Source organism: Oncorhynchus tshawytscha, linkage group LG27 (genome assembly GCF_018296145.1).
Source record: "Oncorhynchus tshawytscha isolate Ot180627B linkage group LG27, Otsh_v2.0, whole genome shotgun sequence".
NCBI lineage: Eukaryota > Metazoa > Chordata > Actinopteri > Salmoniformes > Salmonidae > Oncorhynchus > Oncorhynchus tshawytscha.
In genome coordinates this window covers 10,792,924-10,820,830 of record NC_056455.1, presented here as the reverse complement: position 1 = coordinate 10,820,830, position 27,907 = coordinate 10,792,924, and the positions used below count along the sequence as shown (strand labels likewise).

The 27,907-nt window shown below is 40.9% G+C and overlaps 2 protein-coding genes and 1 pseudogene across 5 annotated transcripts; 2 read left to right on the top strand and 1 right to left on the bottom strand.

Annotated features, from left to right (window-relative positions):
- The first annotated feature begins 230 nt into the window (after nt 1–230).
- Nucleotides 231–4,765, top strand: LOC112225737 (annotated as a pseudogene).
- Nucleotides 4,766–5,562: 797 nt separating this feature from the next.
- On the bottom strand, nt 5,563–19,213 carry nsmce1 (NSE1 homolog, SMC5-SMC6 complex component). Its single transcript, XM_024390252.2, has 8 exons — nt 19,071–19,213; nt 7,455–7,587; nt 7,115–7,236; nt 6,942–7,019; nt 6,678–6,824; nt 6,472–6,588; nt 5,981–6,107; nt 5,563–5,791 (listed from the first exon to the last, which is right to left on the bottom strand). The coding sequence occupies exons 2-8, from the start codon at nt 7,570–7,572 to the stop codon at nt 5,676–5,678; spliced, it is 825 nt and encodes a 274-aa protein (XP_024246020.1). The 5' UTR covers nt 7,573–7,587; nt 19,071–19,213; the 3' UTR covers nt 5,563–5,675.
- Nucleotides 19,214–19,344: 131 nt separating this feature from the next.
- On the top strand, nt 19,345–23,422 carry LOC112226040. 4 transcript variants are annotated; one of them, XM_024390240.2, is made up of 11 exons: nt 19,358–19,523; nt 19,687–19,727; nt 19,937–20,034; nt 20,147–20,273; nt 20,373–20,539; nt 20,668–20,819; nt 20,908–21,052; nt 21,148–21,241; nt 21,361–21,439; nt 21,867–21,943; nt 22,085–23,422. In XM_024390240.2, exons 3-11 carry the CDS (start codon nt 19,980–19,982, stop codon nt 23,202–23,204), a joined length of 2,016 nt encoding a protein of 671 aa, XP_024246008.2. In that variant the 5' UTR covers nt 19,358–19,523; nt 19,687–19,727; nt 19,937–19,979; the 3' UTR covers nt 23,205–23,422. The 4 variants fall into 4 exon arrangements, with proteins under 4 accessions (XP_024246010.2, XP_024246008.2, XP_024246009.2 ...); XM_024390241.2 differs by lacking the exon at nt 19,358–19,523 and adding an exon at nt 19,534–19,551; XM_024390242.2 differs by lacking the exons at nt 19,687–19,727; nt 19,937–20,034 and having other exon boundaries at nt 19,345–19,523.
- Nucleotides 23,423–27,907: the final 4,485 nt, after the last annotated feature.

Here is a 27,907-nt window from a genome sequence, read left to right as displayed (position 1 = left end):
AGTTGTCAGCCACTCAGCATTCAGGGCTCGAACCACGCAGTTTATAATTATAACTAAACATTGTTCTATCGTGATGGAGAATCTGGGGCAAATTACAGTATTTTCAACCTAAATTTAGTTTCCCCGTAAAAACGAACGAAGACGCTCAGGCGTCTTTTTAGATCTTTTCTAAACCTGCTAAATTAGGTTAACCAATAGCAAATTACAAAATATATAAAGAATAACAGCGCCATTTGGCGGCTGCAGGGCTACCATGTCACTAGCCGCTACTGGAGCTAGACGTCAGCACAGCTGGAGGCTAGATCAAACTGTCAACTCTTCAGACTGGAGCAAGGGGAGCTAGCAGGATAGATGTATTTCGTTGTTGTTTTTACGAAAAATGTGCTTCGTGCAAAATAATGTGATATTACTGTTTGCATGATGGAACCCTATCATCACGTCGCTAAGGAACATAAATAATGTTTTAGTTTTCTACACGGAAGTATTTTATTGCAACACCAGCGTCTACATATGTCGATAACGGTAACTACAAGTGTTTTGGGCATTATGTGTTTACCATTTATTTGTCCACATGTTATAATCTTATTGTCGGGGTATTAAAGAGAACATGTGCCCAGTGATTATACGTTTGCTTGTGGAAGAGCCATACAGTATTTCATTAGATATCTGATCCACTTGAACAATATTTGGGGATAGGGGTCTTTGTTTCTTGCTCTTACCCCACTCGCTCCCTGAAAACCTCTGTCTCTTCAAATTGAATTCACTGACATGTCACACGTGAGGAATGATATGGAAAATTGTGGTTTTAATAGAAGTCTTGTGTATTCATTAGAGTTAACAGGTGGCAAAGGTTTTGCAGGTAGACAGCCCCCAGCTAGCTAAGTGTATGGTTATAACATTCGTGGTTTTCAGACCAGATGGATTGTGAACTGTACCATTTTGATTGGGTCTAACAATTGTCTATTTCCACAGCACTAGCCTATGGCAGAACTGTGGTCAGCTATCTCTGCTGCTTTGCCTGTGACGAAGGCAGAATTTCCACTTGACTTCAGTGAAAAAGTTGAGCCCAGTGTGGTGGATGTGCTGAAACGTTGCAGGCAGCAGCTGTACACCGGGAGCGGTCAATGGAGGCAAAACGCTCAGATCATCTTGGCCTTTTCCTGGGAGAAGCTCAACACAGGAACATGGCGTGATGTGGACAAGGAATGGAGGTGTTTGTATTCATATGGCTGCCTGTTCAAAGTAGCTGCCTTATGCCGTGATGATGCCTCATCAGCTACAGTGCAGGAGGCCATACGGACATGTGACTTGGGCCTGCTCATGGGGGCAGCCATCATGGACAAAATTTTACAAACCTTTGTAAGGATCCTGCAAAATGATATCGGGAAGAAGGAGTCCAATGAGGAGAATCCCAGTGAAGGAGTTAGTGCCAAGGTGGATTTCATATCTTATACTGTGTATGTTGTGGCCTGTTGCTTTCTAACCAGTCAATGTGAGCCTGTGTCATATCCCTTTTGTTCTTTCTCATAATTTTCTTAAAGGCTAGTAGGCTATTTTATTTTGCTTTGCATATTGCTTGTTCTTCAAGTCAAACTGTGTGTTATTTTATGCTATGTTAAATTCTATTTTCTCCTCAACAGAAAATGAAGGTTGACTGTGTCAGTGCCTGTGGTCAAGCAAGTTCTGGCAGTACCAAGGATACACTGTCCATCATTGGAGAGCTTCAAGAAAGATTACTTGGATCCCCAAAAGCCAGTCATATTAGAGGGTATCATAGATCACTGGCCAGCTTTCATAATCAGCCTCTTCAACCTCAGGAGGCTGAAGAAATTCGGCTTGTCACCAAAAGCACTCACAAACTTCTACAGATGCACAATCAAGAGCATCCTGTCGGGCTGTATCTCCGCCTGGTACGGCAACTGCTCCGCCCACAACCGTAAGGCTCTCCAGAGGGTAGTGAGGTCTGCACAATGCATCACCGGGGGCAAACTACCTGCCCTCCAGGACACCTACACCACCCGATGTCACAGGAAGGCCATAAAGATCATCAAAGACAACAACCACCCGAGCCACTGCCTGTTCACCCCGCTATCATCCAGAAGGCAAGGTCAGTACAGGTGCATCAAAGCTGGGACCGAGAGACTGAAAAACAGCTTCTATCTCAAGGCCATCAGACTGTTAAACAGCCACCACTAACATTGAGTGGCTGCTGCCAACACACTGACTCAACTCCAGCCACTTTAATAATGGGAAGTGATGGGAAATGTAAAATATATCACTAGCCACTTTAAACAATGCTACCTAATATGTTTTCATACCCTACATTATTCATCTCATATGTATACGTATATACTGTCCTCTAGATCATCTACTGCATCTTTATGTAATACATGTATCACTAGCCACTAACTATGCCACTTTGTTTACATACTCACCTCATGTATATACTGTACTCGACACCATCTACTGTATCTTGCCTATGCCGCTCTGTACCATCACTCATTCATATATCTTTATGTACATATTCTTTATCCCCTTACACTTGTGTGTACAAGACAGTAGTTTTGGAATTGTTAGTTAGATTACTTGTTGGTTATTACTGCATTGTCGGAACTAGAAGTACAAGCATTTCGCTACACTCGCATTAACATCTGCTTACCATGTGTATGTGACAAATAAAATTTGATTTGATTTGAGATCACCCTTGGAGGTACCTTTTTCTATATTTTGTGTCCTTCTCTAGTCCCTTGCCTTCTCATAGTCCCCTAGACACCTCTGTTGATTTCATTTTTCCCTTTGCAAAGAATAGAATATCTGCAAACTGTTGCTGGTTGTCAGACTGTACCTGTTGAAGTGGGCTCAAGATATACTGATGAGGAATGGTCACAGATGCTCCTTTATGGTCAATTAATTCATCGATCGCTATATTGTTAAAGTAAGTACTTCCTCATGAAAAATATTACCCCAAGAATAAGCCAAGGATATATGCTTTTCACTCAATGCCTATTCCCGCTCTCTCTCACATTAGGACGCATCAAGTTTGGGAAATCTTGCTCAGCACCAGCTATTTGATCAGGTTGGTCATTGCCCTGTCCTGTTTTTTTTTTACATAACACATTTGGGTGAGGATGTCAGTGTTGATATATACTGAACAAAAATATAAACACAACATGTAACGCAATGGTTTCATGAGCTGAAATAAAAGATCCCAGAAATGTTTCACATGCACAAAGAACATATTTCTCTCAAATGTTGTGCAGCAATTTGTTTACATCCCTCTTAGTTATACTTTGCCAATATAATCCATCCACTTGACAGATGTGGCATATCAAGAAGCTTATTAAACAGCATAATCATTACTCAGGTGCACCTTGTGCTGGGGACAAAGGGTCACTCTAAAATGTGCAGGTTTGTCACACAACACAATGCCGCCGATGTTTCAAGTTTTGAGGAAACATGCAACTGGCATGCTGAATGCAGGCATGTCCACCAGAGCTGTTGCCAGATAATTTAATGTTCATTTCTGTACCATTAGCCGCCTCCAACGTTGTTTTAGACTTTGTGATACCGGCCACCAGGACGGACAGCTGATGAAACTGAAGACTGTTTCTGTCTGGAATAAAGCCCTTTAGTGGGAAAAACTGGTTAGCTGGGCCTTGCTCCCCACCCATGGATGCGCCCCTGCCAGTCATGTGAAATCCATAGATTTAGGGCCTAATGAATTTTTAAATGTACTGATTTCCTTCCTTATATGATCTGTAACTTAGTGAAATTGTTGCGGTTATTTTTGTTCACTATAGGACTAAAATACAAATGTATATTTTACTGGAAATGTAGGATACAGGCTTCTATAATGCTTGCCTCCATTTTTGTATTGTACAAATGACATTTAAAGCATACAAGTTTTTCAGTTACAAAAACACTTTTGTTCAATGTACTCTTCTCCAAGGTCCCCGAGCTTAAAGATGACATCCGTATCCCTGACTACTGTTGTCTTGGTGATGAAGATGACATCACAATCAATGCTTGGTTTGGGCCAGGAGGTACAGTGTCCCCCCCCCTTCATCAAGATCCTCAACACAACTTCCTGGCTCAGGTGAGTCTATCACATCCAGCGAGTAGGATCAGACTCAAAGCAATTTGGACCCTGCCAGAGATATGTGCGATACTGTATTTTGGCAATCATAATTTGTTGACTGCATGGTCCCCTATTTTGTAACACGTGGTTGGGAGAAAGTGCATTCGACTGTATTCCCCTGACACCGAGAAACTCTACCCTCACCAATTGCAGCTCCTACACAACACTAGGTCAGGTTAAAATTCCATTTGAAATCTCTCCATGCACCAGGTCTATGAGCTTAAACAATCTAGCATATACATGATCTACCTAAATTGTTAGTGCTGCATACTTTGAATGGGAGAAATTAGTCAAGTGTTTGCCATTTAAACACAAAGCTTTCTTTAATGCAGGTGGAGGTGGAAAGTCCAGACGTGGTGCGATTCCCAGAGTTTGTGAAGGCTCCCTACCTAGAGTGTGTGTTGCAGCCTGGGGAGGTCTTATTCATCCCAGTCAAGCACTGGCATTACGTGCGTTCTTTGGAGCTCAGCTTTTCTGTGAGCTTCTGGTGGTCATGACCCATGATGAGGGATCCAGATTCAGGTTGTTTTTAGTCAGAATTTTGGTTATTGCAGTGGTCTTGTAAAATGCAAGTCCTGTGCGCACATATGTTGTGTCTTATGTCTGAATGTTATTTTCTTAAACAATCATTAACATGTCTGTCCTTTCATTGCTTCAGCCCTCTCAGCCTCATCCACCAAATGGCTTTAAAACACCTTATTCTATAAACAAATTCATGGTTAAATGACAATGGTAATTCAAAAAGGAATACGGTTGGAAACAAGTCTCAATTTACATAGTTCACAACGGTGATTCATATTGAAGAATTATGGAAACTTTGCTGAACTCAATTAACTTGAGTAGAGGAAAATAGCCTATCACTATGGCTAAATTACATAATTAAAAGTATCCCACCACGTATCCATGACAAAGGAAAGACAGTTGTGTTCAATCTATCAACACTTGAATGTGATTATGGCACACATTGAATTCCAAGCTACCTGCATGATTGGCGCTTGCTTCTACTCATTACTAAATTAAAAGAAGGAGCAGTTAGTATATGCTCATTTCCTACTGCATATAAAATATGGAGTTGTTACCCATTTAATTTAATAGGGTATGCTTTTTCAAATTAGCATATTTAATTGTTCCCAAATTATTCCTGCAGATACTCAAAGATGAGGTAATGTCCATAATGTATTCAAATAAGGCAGTACTATTCTAATTTAACATCCTAATGAACCACAGGCACAAATTATGTACACACAGCTTTCCATTTAAACTGCCTGAAAGAATGATTGAAGTAGTTGCCACACTTCCCAGAATTGCTCCCCTAGAAAGTAACTTAATAAAATTGAGATAATTAAGTTAAGAGTGGAGCTCACGGGAGACCATTGACAATTCAATGAAAGTTAGATTCTTTCAGGAGAACATCTAACATTTGATATAATAAAAATGTTTTAATCAACATTCAAACTGAAATTGAGTTCTCTTTACATTTGAATGAAGGCAAAACATTGCACTGAAAGTTCTGACAGCTATACATACATCCGTGAGGTTATGACCTCCTGGTCCTCCGGGTCTGAGCTGTAGACCGAGGAGTGGGGGTGGGGGCCGTGTTCTCTTTGGCTGCTGACTGAGTCTCGCTCTGAGAGGACGGAGGTCTATACACATCTATAGAGAAGGGAAAATGAAATGATATGAATGACTAGATAAGATGGGTAAATATGTTTTTTCTTCGTCTGAGTCGAAACAGATGAAAGTGATATGTATACACAGACCATTATACAAACTATGGTAGATTGTATAGACTATCATGGTACCACTTGTGTTGCAATTCTTTGATCAGCGCAACATTATTACCTGGGATCTCATGTGGCCAGAAGTCCTCACAGGCAGGGCATCGTGGATCAGTCCTTCCTTTGAAGTATCTGGCGACACAAGGGGTGTGGATTTTGATGCCACATGTAGGATTTTCACACATCTGGCACTGAGAGGTAAAAAGACCAGATTATTACAAAAATGAAGCATGAAACCAAATGCATTGCCTAGAAAGCCAGGCTATATCAGTGGTGTCAATCCCATTTAAATTCAGGTAACATATTTTGAGTAGCAACTACACCATTCATGAGAAGCATATCCAACAAAACAGACAGACATGCAACATTAGACATGCAACATTAAACATTCTACCTTCTAGCAAGTTTGAACAGAGAAAAGTGAGTTTGGGAATTTGACAAAAAGCAGATGTTACACCAATTTGGATTTGACATGGGGTCCAATTTAGCTAGCAGGAGGAATACATTAGATACAACTTCAATTTAAATTGCAGCAAATAAGTTGCATCACTTTACCTGCAAGGCCACATTGTGACAGATATGGCAGACCTTGACCTGGTCTTGATACAACATCCGAATATATTGCTCCATCTCCATTATACATCGAGTGGAGAGAGAGTAGTCTCCATTTTTCTGAAGAAAAGACAAACACAGATTGCAAGTCAATCAGTGGCTCAAGAAGCAATAACTGCATGCATAGAATGTGTCTTCAGAGACAGCACCTCATTCAGCCACTTATCCTGAACAAGCCTGTTCAGTACATGTTCCGTTTCTCTTTTCTTTAGCTTCTTTGTCTGGAGGCTGTCGGCACAGTTAAGAATGTCCGTGGAAGAGGCGGTTCCATTGTCAGAGTCCACAATTAGGTCCATCTAAAGAACAGATACAAAAATAAGAACATGCCAGTTATTACAGAGATATTCAAATTTTATTTCATTCTTAAGTCTTATAGTCAGTCATTTACAATTGACTAAAAACAGCATACTCACTGTTTTTCGAAATAATTCCAACTCGTTGTCTGCATAATCAGTTGACATCCTAGTCACATCAGTTTCAGCCATGTTCACCTGGACAGGAGAAGATGTCAACAGGGAAAATAAGAGCAGTTCATGATGGTAGTAGTAAAAGAGCTTTGTGAATGAATTTGATTAGTGTCACTGACCAAAGCATGGTACTGAAGACCATCCTCCTCAGACATCCCTTTTCTGATCTGCATGAACATGGGCTGCAGCTGGGCATTGATAACCTCGATGAATTCATCGAGTTTATCATGAGCATAGTGTGCTGTATAAAAAGGGGTACATGTGAGTGGCCCTCAACAAAAACATTTTTGGCCAGTTTCTCAGTCCTAGATTAAGCTTATTCCTGGACTTAAACGCACTTACAATAGAGAATCTCTATTGTGTCTAGAAAACTGGACCTTTGAGTTTAAGGGTTTACCATACAGAAAATTAACAGTAGAGGACTGGGGGCAAAATAGTACGCAGCTATGCTGTTCTTACCACCGTGTGTCTCACAGCAATGCCGGTGGAGAGCCCTTGCCTTGGCACCATCAATGATCCCATTGACCATCATGGTTTGCAGGAACCTTTTATGGCTTTCTCCCAGTGGTCGAGACATGGTGCAAGGAAAGCCCTAGAAAACATTCAACAACGATTTTGGATAAGTAGTATTTGAGGGTGTGAGATTCCATTGGACCCCACACAATGGGGTTGACCAATAATTGCTAGTGCTTGGGCACACATCGACAAGCCAAGTTGCCTCTTTGCATTACAGGCTGACGTTAGCTCACAGATGAAAGTGGTTAGCTACACTGAACAAAAATATAAACGCAACATGCAAAGTGTTGGTCCCATGTTTCATGAGCTGAAATTACATTTCCCAGAAATGTTCCATACGCACAAAGCTTATTTCTCTCAAATGTTGTGCCGAAACTTGTTTACATCCCTGTTAGTGAGCATTTCTCCTTTGCCAAGGCAATCCAACTGACAAGTGTGACATCAAGAAGCGGATTAAACAGCATGATCATTACACAGGTGCACCTTGTGCGGGGGACAATAATATACCGTTCTAAAATATGTTGTTTGTTACAACACAATGCCACAGATGTCTCAAGTTCTGAGGGAGCATGCAATTGGGATCCTGACTGCCGGAATGTCCACCTGAGCTTTTGCCAGAGAATGTAAATGTTAATTTGTGTACCATAAGCCACTTCCAACATCGTTTTAGAGAATTTGGCATTACGGCCAACCGGCCTTACAACTGCAGACCACGTGTACGGCATCGTGTGGGCGAGCTGTCAACGTTATGAACAGAGTGCTCCATTGTGGGTTATGGTATGCAAGGGCATAAGCTACTGACAACAAACACAATTGCATTTTTATCAATGGCAATTTGAATGCACAGAGATACAGTGATGAAATCCTTAGGCCCATTATCATGCCATTCATCCATTGCCTCATGTTTCATCGTGATAACACACAGCCACATGTCGCAAGAATCTGTATTTCTGGAAGCTGGAAATGTCCCAGTTCATCCATGGCCTGCATACTCACCAGACATGTCACCTGTTGAGCATGTTTGGGATGCTCAGGATCGACATCTACAACAGCGTGTTCCAGTTCCCGCCAATATCCAACAACTTCGCACAGCCATTGAAGAGTGGGACAACTTTCAAATCAAATCAAATTTTATTTGTCACATACACATGGTTAGCAGATGTTAATGCGAGTGTAGCGAAATGCTTGTGCTTCTAGTTCCGACAATGCAGTAATAACGAACAAGTAATCGAACTAACAATTCCAAAAAACTACTGTCTTATACACAGTGTAAGGGGATAAAGAGTATGTACATAAGGATATATGAATGAGTGATGGTACAGAGCAGCATAGGCAAGATACAGTAGATGGTATCGAGTACAGTATATACATATGAGATGAGTATGTAAACAAAGTGGCATAGTTAAAGTGGCTAGTGATACATGTATTACATAAGGATGCAGTCGATGATATAGAGTACAGTATATACGTATGCATATGAGATGAATAATGTAGGGTAAGGTAGCATTGTTTAAAGTGGCTAGTGATACATTTACATAATTTCCCATCAATTCCCATTATTAAAGTGGCTGGAGTTGAGTCAGTGTCAGTGTGTTGGCAGCAGCCACTCAATGTTAGTGGTGGCTGTTTAACAGTCTGATGGCCTTGAGATAGAAGCTGTTTTTCAGTCTCTCGGTCCCCTCTGATGCACCTGTACTGACCTCCCTTCTGGATGATAGCGGGGTGAGAACAGACAGTGGCTCGGGTGGTTGATGTCCTTGATGATCTTTATGGCCTTCCTGTAACATCGGGTGGTGTAGGTGTCCTGGAGGGCAGGTAGTTTGCCCCCGGTGATGCGTTGTGCAGACCTCACTACCCTCTGGAGAGCCTTATGGTTGTGGGCGGAGCAGTTGCCGTACCAGGCGGTGATACAGCCCGCCAGGATGCTCTCGATTGTGCATCTGTAGAAGTTTGTGAGTGCTTTTGGTGACAAGCCGAATTTCTTCAGCCTCCTGAGGTTGAAGAGGCGCTGCTGCGCCTTCTTCACGATGCTGTCTGTGTGAGTGGACCAATTCAGTTAGTCTGTGATGTGTATGCCGAGGAACTTAAAACTTGCTACCCTCTCCACTACTGTTCCATCGATGTGGATAGGGGGGTGTTCCCTCTGCTGTTTCCTGAAGTCCACAATCATCTCCTTAGTTTTGTTGACGTTGAGTGTGAGGTTATTTTCCTGACACCACACTCAGAGGGCCCTCACCTCCTCCCTGTAGGCCGTCTCGTCGTTGTTGGTAATCAAGCCTACCACTGTTGTGTCGTCCGCAAACTTGATGATTGAGTTGGAGGCGTGCGTGGCCACGCAGTCGTGGGTGAACAGGGAGTACAGGAGAGGGCTCAGAACGCACCCTTGTGGGGCCCCAGTGTTGAGGATCAGCGGGGTGGAGATGTTGTTGCCTACCCTCACCACCTGGGGGCGGCCCGTCAGGAAGTCCAGTACCCAGTTGCACAGGGCGGGGTCGAGACCCAGGGTCTCGAGCTTGATGACGAGCTTGGAGGGTACTATGGTGTTGAATGCCGAGCTGTAGTCGATGAACAGCATTCTCACATAGGTATTCCTCTTGTCCAGATGGGTTAGGGCAGTGTGCAGTGTGGTTGAGATTGCATCGTCTGTGGACCTATTTGGGCGGTAAGCAAATTGGAGTGGGTCTAGGGTGTCAGGTAGGGTGGAGGTTATATGATCCTTGACTAGTCTCTCAAAGCACTACGGGGCAGTAGTTGTTTAGCTCAGTTACCTTAGCTTTCTTGGGAACAGGAACAATGGTGGCCCTCTTGAAGCATGTGGGAACAGCAGACTGGTTTAGGGATTGATTGAATATGTCCGTAAACACACCGGCCAGCTGGTCTGCGCATGCTCTGAGGGCGCGGCTGGGGATGCCGTCTGGGCCTGCAGCCTTGCGAGGGTTAACACGTTTAAATGTCTTACTCACCTCGGCTGCAGTGAAGGAGAGTCCACATGTTTTCGTTGCAGGCCGTGTCAAGTGGCACTGTATTGTCCTCAAAGCGGGCAAAAAAGTTATTTAGTCTGCCTGGGAGCAAGACATCCTGGTCCGTGACTGGGCTGGATTTCTTCTTGTAGTCCGTGATTGACTGTAGACCCTGCCACATACCTCGTGTCTGAGCCGTTGAATTGAGATTCTACTTTGTCTCTGTACTGACGCTTAGCTTGTTTGATAGCCTTGCGGAGGGAATAGCTGCACTGTTTGTGTTCGGTCATGTTACCAGTCACCTTGCCCTGATTAAAAGCAGTGGTTCGCGCTTTCAGTTTCACGCGAATGCTGCCATCAATCCACAGTTTCTGGTTAGGGAATGTTTTAATCGTTGCTATGGGAACGACATCTTCAACGCACGTTCTAATGAACTCGCACACCGAATCAGCGTATTCGTCAATATTGTTATCTGACGCAATACGAAACATATCCCAGTCCACGTGATGGAAGCAGTCTTGGAGTGTGGAGTCAGCTTGGTCGGACCAGCGTTGGACAGACCTCAGCGTGGGAGCCTCTTGTTTTAGTTTCTGTCTGTAGGCAGGGATCAACAAAATGATGATGGTGTACTGTTGCTTCATGGGTTGTATGTGTGTGCTTACTGTGACTATCACCCTGATATTGGCTACTAGGTAGCTACTTCCCATGCCGTTGCCAGACAGTAGTGCTTGTTAAGCAGGAGCGAAGGGCACTGTGTCCCGGTGTTGTTGCCGTTCATGCCCTTCCTATTGAGTAGTAGACTATGTATGTATCAAGGTGACATCTAGATGGTTATCAATATTAGTTATTTCTTATGTAGGCTGCTATCAAATATGTGTAACTAAAACAAAATATTTCATCTGTGTTGTTTACAGTGGGAGGAAATTAAGAATAGTGGGCAGAACAAGCAAGGAGGTGGGCAAAGCCAAGTACAAGCTAGTGAGATCCTATTGGCTTGTTGTAGCATGTATTAGCATATTTCTGTTAGGGAATGCATCCTCTGGGAAGGGTCTTTGTGCACAAACTCAATTCGACCTTGCACGCCTAAAAACACACTTATCTTTTACTTTGGCAAAGCGCCAACTCTATACAACTTAATGCACTGTATTCGTAACAGATTTTTGTTTTGGGAACAGGAAAATGTATTGAGATCAAATGTATCATCGATGAGAACATTTGCAGAATGTCGGAACAGTTTCACCTTGTTCCATCCTCTCCCACTACCTGCGTTTGGACTTCCTCACTACCATATGTGGTGGTGAGAAAACATTCTAAATGGATGCTTCAGCTTTATAGCCACTGTAACATGTCTGGGTTGCTATCTTACATGAAATAAAAAATGCCCACGTTATCTACCGCCGGCGACAAAACCGTGATACCCAGTAGGAAGCAGGCACGCCTATACAACGCCACGCAAAGCGGTCTTGAATGGCAACAAATCTGCCCAATTAGCCCATTCACGTTCCATAAACCCACTCCGTTTGACACACCCACTCGCCCAGTTGTCATATTGGGCGGCAGCTACCCATACTTGAGCAGGAAACACTCTTTTCATGCCACTTCAATAACAATGTGACTTTTTTTTTAGCAGGTTAGGAGACTGAGGTTAAGGTTAGGAAAAGAGTTCGGAAAAATGCTCTCCTAATCTGCTATGAAAATCACTTTGTATCAAAGTGGGCAGAAAAGATTGTGTCCCACACTTGAACGATGCTGTCCGATGTATAGTTGAAGTCGGAAGTTTACATACACTTAGGTTGGAGTCATTAAAACTCATTTTTCAACCACTCCACACATTTCTTGTTAAACAAACTATAGTTTTGGCATGACAAGTAATTTTTCCAACAATTGCTTACAGACATATTATTTCAGTTAAAATTCACTGTATCACAATTCCAGTGGGTCAGAAGTTTACATACACTAAGTTGACTGTGCCTTTAAACAGCTTGGAAAATTCCAGAAAATGATGTCATGACTTTAAAAGCTTCTGATAGGCTAATTGACATAATTTGAGTCAATTGGAGGTGTGTGTACCTGTGGATGTATTTCAAGGGCTACCTACAAACACAGTGCCTCTTTACTTGACATCATGGGAAAATTAAAAGAAATCAGCCAAGTACTCAAAAAAAAATGTAGAACTCCACAAGTCTGGCTCATTCTTGGGAGCAATTTCCAAATGCCTGAAGGTACCACGTTCATCTGTACAAACAATAGTACGCAAGTATAAACACCATGGGATCACACAGCCGTCATACCGCTCAGGAAGGAGATGCGTTCTGTCTCCTAGAGGTGAACGTACTTTGGTCTGAAAAGTACAAATCAATCCCAGAACAACAGCAAAGGACCTTGTGAAGATGCTGGAGGAAACAGATACAAAAGTATCTATATCCACAGTAAAACATGTCCTATATCGACATAACCTGAAAGGTCACTCAGCAAGGAAGAATCCACTGCTCCAAAACTGCCACAAATAAGCCAGACTACATTTTGCAATTGCACATGGGGACAAAGATCGTACTTCTTGCAGAAATGTCCTCTGGTCTGATGAAACAAAAATAGAACTGTTTGGCCATAATGACCATTGTTATGTTTGGGTGAAAAGGGGAGAGGCTTGCAACCAGAAGAACACCATCCCAACTGTGAAGCACGGGGGTGGCAGCATCATGTTGTGGGGATGCTTTGCTGCAGGAGGGACTGGTGCACGTCACAAAATAGATGGCATCATGAGGCAAGAAAAATGTGGATATATTGAAATAACATCTCAGGACATCATCAGAATGTTAAAGCTTGGTCGCAAATGGGTCTTCCAAATGGACAATGACCCCAAGCATACTTCCAAAGTTGTGGCAAAATGGCTTAAGGACAACAAAGTCAAGCTATTGGAGTGGCCATCACAAAGCCCTGACCCCAATCCAATAGAAAATGTGTGGGCAGAACTGGAAAAGCGTGTGCGAGCAAGGAGGCCTACAAACCTGACTCAGTTGTACCAGCTCTGTCAGGTGGAATGGGCCAAAATTCACCCAACTTATTGTGGGAAGCTTGTGAAAGGCTACCTGAAACGTTTGACCCAAGTTAAACAATTTAAAGGCAATGCTACTGGATACTAATTGAGTGTATGTAAACTTATGACCCACTGGGAATGTGATGAAAGAAATAAAAGCTGAAATAAATCATTCTCTACTACTACGCTGACATTTCACATTCTTAAAATAAAGTGGTGATCCTAACTGACCTAAGACAGGACATTTTACTAGGATTAAATGTCAGGAATTGCAAAAAAAAATAGTTTAAATGTATTTGGCCAAGGTGTATGTAAACTTCCGACATCAACTGTATACAAAGACATTAAACCCTGGGCCGTTTCTTTACCGTATTTCACACTGCGTATTCATATACTGCATTCTTCACATTGCTCATTCTAATATTTTTTAGATTAACTAGGCAAGTCAGTTAAGAACAAATTCTTATTTACAATGATGGCCTAACCCGGCCAAACACTAACACGGACGACGCTAGGCCAATTGTGCGCCACCCTATGGGACTTCCAATCACGGCCGGATGTGATACAGCCTGGAATCGAACCAGTAGTGACGCATCTAGCACAGATGCAGTGCCTTAGACTGCTGTGCCACTCGGGAGCCCATAATATACTGTATCTACAACTGTACATTGCATTTTGTTTGCGACACTGGATTCTCGACATAGCTCACTGTAATATATCTAATGCTGTACGTTACATATCATTATTTAGATATATATTTGGGGTTTATATACAGTGCCTTCAGAAAGTATTCAGACCCCTTGACTTTTTCCACTTTGTTAGGTTACAGCCTTATTACAAAAATAGATTAAATAGTCCCCCCCCAAATCTACACACAATACCCCATAATGACAAAGCATAAACAGGTTTAGAAATTTTGGCTAATTTATTTTTAAAAATAAAACTGAAATCACATTTACATAAGTATTCAGACCCTTTTCTCAGTACTTTGTTGAAACAACTTTGGCAGCGATTACAGCATCAAATCAAATTGTATTTGTCACATGCACCGAATACAACATGTATGACGCTTGGCATTCAGGCCAAAGAGTTCAATCTTGGTTTCATCAGCCCAGGGAATCTTGTTTCTCATGGTCTGAGTGTCTTTAGGTGCCTTTTGGCGAACTCCAAGCAGGCTGTGGTGTGCCTTTTACTGAGGAGTGGCTTCCATCTGGCCATACGATAAGGCCTGATTGGTGAAGTGCTGCAGAGATTGTTGTCCTTCTGGAAGGTTCTCCCATCTCCACAGAGGAACTCTAGCGCTCTCGCAGAGTGGCCATCGGTTTCTTGGTCACCTCCCTGACCAAGGCCCTTCTCCCCCGATTGCTCAAAAACATCTCAAGGATGATCAAAGGAAACAGGATGCACCTACGCTCAATTTCACATCTCATAGCAAAGGGTCTGAATATTTGTTTTTTTATTTTTAATACATTTGCTCAAATTCCTAAAAACCTGTTTTTGATTTGTATTTATTGTCGATTGCTGAGGATTTGTATTTATTTAATCCATTTTAGAATAAGGCTGTAAAGTAACAAAATGTGGAAAAAGTCAAGGGGTCTGAATACTTTCCGAAGGCACTGAATGCATAGATTGCATATTGATTACGAAGACCACAATAACATGCGCACCTATATCCATGACAAACCCTGGATAAGATGCTTGGGATAAGCTGATTTTAGATGGGATACTATGGCATGTAAACATCTTATCCCGTTTACTGTTGTTTTTTGCAGCTCAGTTTTGCATATCATGGGTGTTGTGTATGGGGTCAATTTCACGCCATATGTATTGAATTCAAAATAAAATAAATTGTGAACATGAAAAATAAAGTTGAGAATATAAACATATTTTTGAGGACGGGTGAAATAATGGATGTTGAAATCAAAAACCAAACAATTGAAAGCAAAATGTATAGAATTGTAGAGCCAGTGACACATCAAATCATTGATTGGGTTAAGACGAACCGTCACTCCAAAGCTAGCGGACCAACTAGCGCCCTTCATGGAAAAATAATGCCAAAACTCGCAATTGAAAAGACTGGCAGTGAAAGCAAAGAAACAGACATTGAAAGCAAAGGTACGAGTAGCTTAACAAAAAGGTAGTACATGCAGGCAAGAGTGTAGGCAAAATGTTTTCAATAGGATTGGTTGCTGGGAAATTTTAAAAGATTTTTGCATTCGTTTTCAAATTTAAAAAAATATCATTTGTCAGAGTTTTGCTCTCGCGTTAAAATTATTTGCTTACAAGTTTTGGGGTTTTGCGTTTGACATCTTATTTTTGTTTAGAATTCTATACATTTTGCTTTCAAATTGTTTGGTTTTTGATTTCAACATCCATTATTTCACCCATCCTCAAAAACATATTTACATTCTCTACTTTATTTTTCATGTTCATGATTTATTTCATTTTGAATTCAATACATATGGCGTGAAATTGACCCCATAGTTTTGTGACGTTTTCATCTGATTGTCAAACAAATCACTTCAAAAAGCACCCTACCTGCACAGTTCCATCCACCATAATAATTCCATTTAGCTGACACATTGAAATACTGTCTGCTTGCATAACAATGTCAAAGAAATCACATTACACATGCATTGCTATTTTCTCAAGAGATGCTTCAAGAAATAAATAATTTGTCCACTCCTGTTCCCTAGACAAAATAAAAATGTTTTTCCATCTTAAGAAATTCATAATTCTACCTGAGTTATATTATATTAAGCTCTAGTACATGTGAGAGGTTGTAGGCATACAGTCAGTCTCCATATCAGTTACAATTCCATTTAATCCTTATGAATTTAAAGGAGGAATATTCATGGTTACAGGGATACTCTTGAGCGGGAGATCAAAGGTGCATGTAAAGAGCTTATCCAGAATAATACTGGGATATGAGCTACTATCCGGAATAGTGTGTGCATATAAACGTGGTTATATTGGGGTTGTTAGTAGGCATGCGCGATATATCGGTGAACATATTTCGGAATCGGCCGATATTAGCTAAAAATGCCAACATAGGTATCGGCCCGATGTCTTGTTCAACACCGATGTTAAAAAACGATGTCAAAGCTACCGTGCATACCTACAGTGCCTTGCGAAAGTATTCGGCCCCCTTGAACTTTGCGACCTTTTGCCACATTTCAGGCTTCAAACATAAAGATATAAAACTGTATTTTTTTGTGAAGAATCAACAACAAGTGGGACACAATCATGAAGTGGAACGACATTTATTGGATATTTCAAACTTTTTTAACAAATCAAAAACTGAAAAATTGGGCGTGCAAAATGATTCAGCCCCTTTACTTTCAGTGCAGCAAACTCTCTCCAGAAGTTCAGTGAGGATCTCTGAATGATCCAATGTTGACCTAAATGACTAATGATGATAAATGCAATCCACCTAATCAAGTCTCCGTATAAATGCACCTGCACTGTGATAGTCTCAGAGGTCCGTTAAAAGCGCAGAGAGCATCATGAAGAACAAGGAACACACCAGGCAGGTCCGAGATACTGTTGTGAAGAAGTTTAAAGCCGGATTTGGATACAAAAAGATTTCCCAAGCTTTAAACATCCCAAGGAGCACTGTGCAAGCGATAATATTGAAATGGAAGGAGTATCAGACCACTGCAAATCTACCAAGACCTGGCCGTCCCTCTAAACTTTCAGCTCATACAAGGAGAAGACTGATCAGAGATGCAGCCAAGAGGCCCATGATCACTCTGGATGAACTGCAGAGATCTACAGCTGAGGTGGGAGACTCTGTCCATAGGACAACAATCAGTCGTATATTGCACAAATCTGGCCTTTATGGAAGAGTGGCAAGAAGAAACCATTTCTTAAAGATATCCATAAAAAGTGTTGTTTAAAGTTTGCCACAAGCCACCTGGGAGACACACCAAACATGTGGAAGAAGGTGCTCTGGTCAGATGAAACCAAAATTGAACTTTTTGGCAACAATGCAAAACGTTATGTTTGGAGTAAAAGCAACACAGCGCATCACCCTGAACACACCATCCCCACTGTCAAACATGGTGGCAGCATCATGGTTTGGGCCTGCTTTTCTTCAGCAGGGACAGGGAAGATGGTTAAAATTGATGGGAAGATGGATGGAGCCAAATACAGGACCATTCTGGAAGAAATTGCGTCGAATTGACGCAATTCTAACAGTACATGACGTAATGACGCCAACTAAAATTTTGCACTACACGTACAACACAGCATTCCTAACCTAGCCCACAATGTCTGTTGTGTGGATCAAGCAGTCAGTTGAAATAGTAAAAACATTGCAGCGAGACGACTCAAAGGCGAAATCCATTAATTCCAAGATAATGGAATTCATTGCCCTTGACAATCAATCGCTCTCTGTCGTGGGTGATGTTGACATTTGCGACTGGTCGAGCACCAGTACACACTACCAAGTGCGCTATTTTTCAGATGTTGCCCTCCCGGAGTTACACAATAATAGTATCACTGCTATTAGCTTCACAACATACAGACTATGGAATGTCGTTTGGGTCTTTGCGTGTCAAAGAAAAGACACAGTAGCACTGTCAAAGCTGTACAAAAAAGTCTGCAATCAAGCAAACACCGGCCACGAACGATGTGTTTACAATACCGCGTTGGTAATAAAGCATAATTTGTTTGACCGAAACCTCTGGTGTAGCTAGCTTTAGCTTGGTACTTAGCTAGCACCAATACAACCAGCCTGAAAACAATGACCAGTAGAAACTGCAGTCATTTTCATTATTCTTAGCAATGATTTGGGAATCCTTTTAAGTAATAGCTAGGTTACCACTTGTTGTTTGCCTATTGAAATTGAACCTCAGTTCATGAAAATAAATAGCTAGCCAGCTTCTTAACACTGTTGCCCATAGCTAACGTTATAAGCAGCCAGCTAGCTTCATCTGGCTAGTGAGGCTCCACCGGACCAGGTTGTGTGTTGTGAAGCTATCCATAATAAGGATTGGGCACAATAGTGGAATTTGAAGTATGACTTCAAAATAAAAGTATGTCAATGACAGTGATGCAAAATAATAAAAAGTATAATTATGCCATACTTTTATTTTGAAAGCCAACCGCAAAATCCACTATTGTGGCTAATCCTTATTGTGGTCGGAACTAGAAGCACAAGCATTTCGCTACACTCGCATTAACATCTGCTAACCATGTGTATGTGACAAATACATTCGATTTGGATCATTAGTTGTTAGCCAACTGTCTGGAGATGTTCTGAAATTAGTGATTTCTTGTTTTTCATTATTTGTGTAAAGTTAGTGGTTTGACATTTTTGCTTGATGGTTAGGCGCTAGTAACACAAGCATTTCGCTGCATCCACGATAACATCTGCTACTGTGTAAGGCAACGCGACCAATAAACTTTGATTTGGCTAGTCAGTTATTGTTAGGCAACCAACAGTAACAACATGTCAGCAAATGTTCCGGACAAAATAGACCAGCACAGCGTATAGCAAAAACAATATATGTAATACAAGACATATATTAAACTTCAAACAACAGCATCCCCACTCACCAGGCAAGTCAGTCGTTGCTCTGTTTTGTTAATGATGGTTCCTTTTACTTCTGTCAAAAGTTAGCTAGCTAGCCTTTGTTTACGCGGGTTGTACCTGAGACATGCACGGGTCTACCTCTTCCCTTTTAGTTACGTTTACGGTGTTTCTGGAAAACCTTCTTGAAGCCAAAGGTGCTACCGCCCCCTAGCAGACTGGTAGACCAAAAGCGTCTCGAGCAAAAAGGCAAACATAGTACAGTAGCTATGGTTTAGATTGGAAACTATATGGCTCGGTGTACCATGTCTTAATCTGAAACCGGACTTCCCGGCAATAGATCAAGTTGCAAACAGATTGCAATATTATTAAGATGTCATTGATGGAATTCGAAGTTGGTAATCAACCATAAAACAACAATAAAGCGTACGTGCGTGCGACATGGTCATACAAGGAAGGGGGCGAACTTCCCATGAAAGGTGTGTCCTATTGGATTTGTAATTTCCAGTAAGCAATTCGTAGTTGTCAAAACAGCAGTTCTTTCTGTTTGTGTAAAGTGACAAATGACTGTTACCACTGTAGATCGTATGAAGACTAGATACTGTTTTATAGATTCATTGTTTTTTCTTTGTTCTTTTAAAGGAATGAGTACTTCCTCAAAATTATAATATATCATTGTGTAGGTGAGTGACTTTCGATTTGCTATATCTCTATGTAATCAAGGGAATCTAGTGGGAAAGTTGGGTCTATAAACAAAAGCAACAACTGCAGACCCACAAAAACCGTATTACTGAATTAATAGTCACTTCTTCACATTTAGCCTACATGTAGCCTATTTTAATGTGCAGGAATTTAAACACTAATATGAAACATTTTCTCTTTCTGATTTCAGATTTAATTATACTGTGTGGTTTACTCTAAAGTATTCAGCAAAAATGTTTCTATTGATTATTATATTCACAAACTTTGGGACTTTGATAGCTGATGATGGTAAGCAGTCTTTTGTATATAGCCTATAAACATGTAAGTAGATTTAACCACAGTATTTTTGCCTGATCGTGGTTAACATTTGACAAGCTTTTTGTTTGTTAATTACTTGTAGCAATGAGTGACGGAAATCTTCAATGCTTCAACGATTATGACAAAAGTATGGTTTGTCATTTTACGACTGACAAGTCTAAGTGTGCTGAATACAACATGACATTGAAATTATTGGGCGCACAAAATATGTAAGTTTATGATTGTAAGTTTTTCTATTGTCGATGTTAATCTCACCAAGAAGTCCTATTTAATTTAAAATCTGCATTAATATTCAACTTATTTCTCAGAGGCCAGAATGATTGTACTTTCAAGGAAAAGGAGAGGTCCAATGATGTTTTCAAATGTGGATGCTCTATTGATCCAATGGTCCTTATTATTGGGGAGGAGTTTAATGCAACACTTTGGAATTCTGGGAAGCGTCTAAATTCCAAAATCCTCTGTATCAAATGCAGCAGTGAGTTGCATCTACATATGCAGATTGCTATTTAAAAATGAATTACTGTTATAAAGAATATTGCATGAAATGAAACCATTCTTTAATTGATTGATATGTCAAACCATCCCTGTCATTGCCCTATACAGTAAAACCCAAAACCCCCACCGTCCAAAAGGTGAAACCAACAGAAAATGGGAATTTCCTGGTCAAATGGAAGACAAACTACCCTGATGATGCACCGTTTTCTAAGGACTTGATTGCCGAATTGAGCTACAGAAAGAAAGGAGAAACAGATGAGGTAAAGGAGGGTGATATACAGCATTCCCCCGTTCGCTGTCACATCACAATGACAACATTCCCTCTAGCCCTTTCCTTTGTTCCGACAGGTGTCCAAAAATTACTCAACAACTTCCCATGAATTACTTGGCAGAGACTTGGAGCCAAACACCATTTATGCTCTGAAGGTCAGAACCTATACTGACAGGAGCGGCCATTTCAGTGACTGGAGTGAAGAGTTGGAATTCACCAACCGTAAGTGACTGAATTAGATTTATCATAAATGGGTTTTCAAACCTTAATTTCACTTTCACCTTGTAGCTCATTGTATATTCTTCTCTGCTCCACAGCTGCATCATCTCGGAAAGTACTCCAGATTGTCATTGTTTTCAGTTGCATTGCTGTTATCATCATCACAAGTGCTTTATTTTGGTGCAGTGTTAGGTAAGTTGTCCTGACATGTCTGTAGGTGACAGTATGTCTGTTTCCACAAACATTTGTTATCATACAGCTTCATATTGGCCCTATAGGCTTTCAAATCGTTCTATTTCCCCCCTCTGCAGACTCAAAACCAAGTGGTGGGATAATATTCCTAAATGTTCAAACCCAGACCTTTTGTACATGGTTCCAGGAGTGCCTAAGGTGAGGCTCTATCTCCAATTATAAACTGTGTGGTTTGAGCCCTGAATGCTGATTGTCTGAAAGCCATAGTATGTCAGACCGTATACCATGGATATGACACATTTTTAAAAAACTATTTTAGAATAGTTAGATTCGTAACTAGTTTAGAATAGCAATAAAGCACCTCAGCGGTTTGTGCTATATGGCCAATATACCACAGCTAGGGGCTTTGTCCAGGCACTCTGCATTGCGTTGTGCAGAAGAACAGCCCTTAGCCGTGGTATATTGGCCGTTTATTTATTTATTAAGCCTTGGCAATTTATTTATTTATTAAGCCTTATTGCTTAAATAGTCTATGTTTAAATAAACTGTAAGCCTTCATTACTTTCATACTGTAATTCCTTCCATTTGTGTATTTGCATTTAGTGATGTTTGTTCTCCACCACAGGTATTGTCTCCTCCCAAAATACCTTTATCCTCCATCTATGTTGATTCTTCAAAAATGGACACTGAAGGAAAAACATGGTGAGCTTATAGATGCACTATAAACATAGCAAACTGAAAAGGTGTCTTCGGGTTCAGTCCTATTCGCGTGGGCAGTCAAGTCCTTGCAATGAAAATAAGCTTTAATTCACTGAAAGTTGCCCGCTTGTCTTTTCTCTACAGGACAAACCCCTTGATAGTAGATGGGAGCAGTGGAAGAGGTAGTGGCTCAGAGCTTGACTCATCATCTTCCCTGGGTTATGCCCACACATGTTCCATGAGCCCGGAGCCTAGTAATGTGCAGATCATTAGCCATCTTCAAGAGGCCCTGAGCAAAGTCTTTCCCAGCCTTGTTCCTTTGGACGGGAATCCTCAGTCATTGCTTTTAGCCCCTCCTATGACAGATGATGGTACACAAATGAACTGCCCTGAGCCAAATAGAGACATTGGTGTGTGTTCATCTGACTACAATCCTCTTCATTTCATGAGTGAGTCTGGAGGCTCCTGTGGGTCGTCTCGTTACAACAATATTACCTACTCCCCCTCAGTGCCCCTCAACTCCATTCAAGAGTTAACAACAAGCAAGACATCCTCATTTCCTAAGCAGCCTCTGCTCTTTTGTAACTCCTCCTACCATTCTGGTGAGGCTGAAGTGTTGAAAAATGCCCATTCACAGCTGTTTCTTGGTACTGATCAACAAGACCTTAACTTGTCCACTAACTGTGCACCCCTCTTGCAAACCGAGTTTTCATATCACCCGTGTGATGGCGCCAGTGATGATTCAGAGACTACCACTTCAGCAGAGGACACCAGTCTGATCTATGGCTCTAATGACAGCAATGTGTCCGAACCTCACAATGTTATCAGTGTCGTTGATGGATATCAGAGCTTCAGTGAGGCGGTCGGTAAGGACAATAAGAGAGGAACTGATGCCTTCATGGATGTGCCACTGCCACTTAAGGGTTTCCAGGATGTGGACAGTAGCGAGCCACTGATTTACGATGTGAATCCATGTTACCACAGCCTGCCTGACCCTGGATGCTGCCTTCCCCCGAGTGACGTCGATTATCAGACTTTACAGAGCCTGGGACAAAATAGCCCAGATCAGTGGGTTTCAGACAAAATGCTGAACAAGTGTTTGGAGACTGAGATCCCTCAAAGCTCCATGAGGAACATGCCTCTAAATGTCATATCCAACTCACAGGAAGGACAATGTCCGATACCTGGAAATCCCTTTCTTACTGCTTTCTGTTCAGACCAAGCCATGCAAATAGACAATGACAGCTCCTATCATTGTGTGTGATTCTACGGTAGACACTTTTGCACTTTACAATTTCTTTTATTTTGGGGACTTGAGCTCATATATATGTTTTTTTCTATATTATACAAACAGTTTGAATACCATTCGGCCATGAAAATGCTGTAGCCTCAAGTCCAGAAATGTTCCACATTTTGGATGTACAGCTTCTGTAAATAAACATGTGTGTGTGGGGAAACTGCAACAGTTAATTGTTGAAGAGATATAACATGTCTTGTCTTTGCCTCATCTGTCTGAAGCATGTTGTTCATCATCTGGGATGTAAAAAAATAAGGATGTGTACTTCAGTTGAAATACTGAGCAATAACATCTTGATTAAACATCAAGGTCGTCAAACTAGTCTCCAGCCTCTGAAAGTGACTTCTCTTCGAATGGCTTCCCAAAATAGTCAAATATTCAGACAGTTTCATTGCATCTGATGTTTGATAGGCTAAATAGTGTTACCAGTACAAGCCTCATGCAAACATTGAGGTTGAATTTCTGATGAAAAAAGTGGTAGGCCTACTTCCTTATTCTGCGCTGTTCCTTTAAACAGGCACATTGCAGCTTCCTTGGAAATACACGTCCAGAAAGTAGAGCCAGCCTCTGATGTCATAGATGTGTTGGGAATCAGGTTAATCAACAAAAAAATATTTGTTTAGGGTTATTTTCTGAGGATGAAGTTCATGTTTGAAGTGTTTATTGTAGAAAACATAAACACTTTTTTCCCTTCAAAGCTCTTCGCTTAACTGGTGAAGCTTGAATAAAGATTACCTGACTAGTGACACAGATAGCGATGGTTTATCATGCAGACTATTGAGAGGCGTTTGCCACAGTTTAACCATCAATAATAGTATATGATTGGAATGACTGAGGCATTCAGCATAATTTCTTTCATGGTATTGTGGCAATTTTGTGACAGGCTGTTTTTGAACAAAGGCCAAGATAGAAGTGTGGAGACACCTGAGGGGATGGTGAAAGGCCATTTTCACAGAGCCACAGGTCTGCTATGCCAACTTGTCATGCTTATATTTAGCAAGCATGCAGGAATGCATGGTGGCATTCACAGCTATGTCATACTTCGAATGCTTTGGACAGGCAATGCAAGTGATGGAAATTCATTTTCGCGGACTTCATTGCAAAATTGAATTTTGTTGAGGACTAAAAGGCAGCTCAAAGGTTGTCTTGAAAATGTGAATTTATTGAGTTATTCTGTCATTGGCACCACTTTCTGTCATTGCCATTTAATACCACAAATACCTATGTACTTCTCTGTGTTGCAGGCAAGTTAAGCTTCGGTCCAGTTAGTGTTAGAAATACCAGGGAGGTGCTTGTAGATTCCAATAGGTGAGGTACATTTCAGGACTTATACCACACATTCTTCTTAATGTTTGTATGCAAAGCATCAAGTTGCACAATTGACTAGAAAATAGCACAAAGGAAGATCACTTTAGGATTCTGATTATAATGCAATCAATACTCAATTACCTGTGAAGTACTGTGGGATCTATGGTGCCCTCACTGGTCCAGTGCTTCTCTAAGGTCGTCATCCACCTCTATGATTTATGGGCCCTGCTCTTGAACCTTGCTTGGAAAACAAATGAACTGCAGTGATGTCACATCTTCCTGCCAGTGATCAACATTAAAATGTCCTTTTTAGAGGGAGAAAATATACATCACTTTTATGGAGTACTAACAATGAAATAACTTTTATCCGGTTCTTTTTAGCTTTCTATCTAAATTGTTGCAAGTGTAATAAAATGTTGGACATAGATGCATTTGAAGGTGAGCATTTGTAATGGAAAATATTTTAGGTTGAAAGTCTGCATCACCTTTAATATGTACCCAGTGGTGTAAAGTACTTAAGTAAAAATACTTTAAAGTACTACTTATGTTGTTTTTTGAGGTATCAGTAGTTTACTATTTATATTTTTGTCCAACTTTTACTCCACTACATTCCTAAAGAAAATATTGTATTTTCTACTCCATACATTTTCCATGACACCCAAAAGTACTCATTACATTTTGAATGCTTAGCAGGACAGGAAAATTGTCACGCGCTTGAAGAGAAAATCCCTGGTCATCCCTACTGCATCTGATCTGGCGGACTCACTAAACACAAATGCTTTGTTTGTAAATGATGTCTGAGTGTTGGAGTGTGCCCCTGGCTAACCGTACATTTAAAAAGCAAGAAAATCGTGCTGTCTGGTTTGCCTAATATAACGAATTTGAAATGGTTATACTTTTATTTTTGATACCTAAATACATTTTAGAAATTGCATTTACTTTTGATACTTAAGTATATTTAAAACCAAAATACTTTCTACTTTTACTCAAGTAGGATTTTACTGGGTGACTCACTTGAGTCATTTTATATTAAGGAATCTTTACTTTTACTCAAGTATGACAATTCGGTACTTTTTCCCACCAATGTATGTATCACACATTTTATATAACGTGCAGTACCAGAAAGAACTTGCAATCGAAAACAGCACACGCAATCTATTGCCATGGTGGGAAAAAAGAGAAGTGCATTGTCATGAGGATGCAAATATCTCTGCTTGGACTGAGTTAACATATCCGTTTCCTGTATATAAGAAAAGGAGAACCGCAACAGTATAGGTGCAACCTGACAGTCTTTAGAAAGGAATAGTTGAAATAGGAGTTTAATTAGAGTGCTTTTTATTGTATGATCAACGTTAATGTTTCCTTCATTCTGATCTAAATTGATGCCTACAGTTGTATTTTAGCACCATCTCCTGAGCATAATGTGTATTGCATGTTTGTTGTCCCACACAATAACCTCTGATTTTGAATGTGCAATCTAGAACTTCAATTCCCAGTTAAAATGAGTGTTGCACTTGCCCAGTGACGTCTACCAACACTTTGGGAGACACTAACCGAAGAAGCACAAGTTAGCGCACCTGTTGGTTTAAATGTTTAAAAATCAGATTGTGTTTGTACCTTCTCGTTGCCACAGAGGACACATACAGCAAATAAGTTACTTTAACCATTTTTTTTAAAATAGAAATTTAGAAAAATAGAAATTTGCTTAATTTAACAGATACAAGCAACCAAAACATTAACAGGCTTTAGTATGCATGGCTGACAAGATTTTGAAGTGTAAAATGTCGAATATAAAAACAATTGAAGTAAAAGGATACCATAAATGTTAATGCATATAGATGCATTTTTTTAACTACTCTACTACATGCTATGGGCACTGAAAATAAGTTGTACAATAATTGTATTATTACAAGGCAATATTTTTTTTTTTTTAAATCACTGGATAAGCTCTTGTAAGCTTTGGCATGGTGGATGTTGAGAATTGTCATAGACAAAATTGTTCAAATTTAGTCTATCTATACACATTTCAACACAGCATAAAATTTTCCGGTATACATCAATACCGTTAGTTATAATTAGTGTGTTGTGCAAGATAAGTTAAAGCTAAGACATTGAAGGTGCAAAGTATCTTTCCTGTTAAAAAACCTAGAAATGTAAGTCTGAAATACATGACTGTGCCAGTGTTGAAATGATGGGTCCTAATACTCTTGTTGTAGGTCTACAGAGAAGTTCTGTATTCTTTCCACCATGAAGAAGCAGAGTGTTCCAGTGAAACCCAGGATGACCATAATGAGCAGTTGCCATGAATAATGTGTCCCTGAAAAAAGGTGGGGTCAAATTCAAAAGTAACAGTCAGTATCTGGTGTGGCCACCAGCTGCATTAAGTTATGAAAATCAAATCAAATGTATTTGTCACATACACATGGTTAGCAGATGTTAATGCGAGTGTAGCGAAATGCTTGTGCTTCTAGTTCCGACCATGCAGTAATATCTAACAAGTAATATAACCTAACAATTTCACAACAACTACCTTATACACACAAGTGTAAAGGAATGAATACGAATATGTACATAAAAATACATGAATGAGTGATGCCCGAACGGCATAGGCAAGATGCAGGTTTTGGTCGCGGGCCGTGTCAGTGGCACTGTGTTGTCCTCAAAGCGAGCAAAAAAGTTGCTTAGTCTGTCTAGGAGCAAGGCATCGTGGTCCACGACGGGGCTGTTTTTTTGTTGTTTTTTTACCTCCTTCTCTCCCCAATTTCGTGGTATCCAATTGTTAGTAATTACTATCTTGTCTTATTGCTACAACTCCCGTACGGGCTCGGGAGAGACGAAGATCGAAAGCCATGCGTCCTCCAAAACACAACCCAACCAAGCCGCACTGCTTCTTAACACAGCATGCCTCCAACCCGGAAGCCAGCCGCACCAATGTGTTGGAGGAAACACCTGGCTACCTTGGTTAGCGCGCACTGCGCCACCTGGGACGCCTGGTTTTTATTTTGTAGTCCGTGATTGACTGTAGACCCTGCCACATACCTCTCCTGTCTGAGCCGTTGAATTGCGACTCCACTTTGGAGTCTGCTTTAGTTTCTGTTTATAGGCTGGGAGCAACAGAATGGAGTCGTGGTCAGCTTTTCCAAAGAGAGGGTGGGGGAGGGCCTTATATGCGTCACGGAAGTTGGAATAACAGTGATCTAGTGTTTTGGCAGCCCTAGTCAGCACAATCGATATGCTGATAAAATTTGGGAGCCTTGTTTTCTGATTAGCCTTGTTAAAATCCCCAGCTACAATAAATGCAGCCTCAGGATATGTCATTTCCAGTTTACAAAGAGTCCAATGAAGTTCTTTCAGGGCCGTCG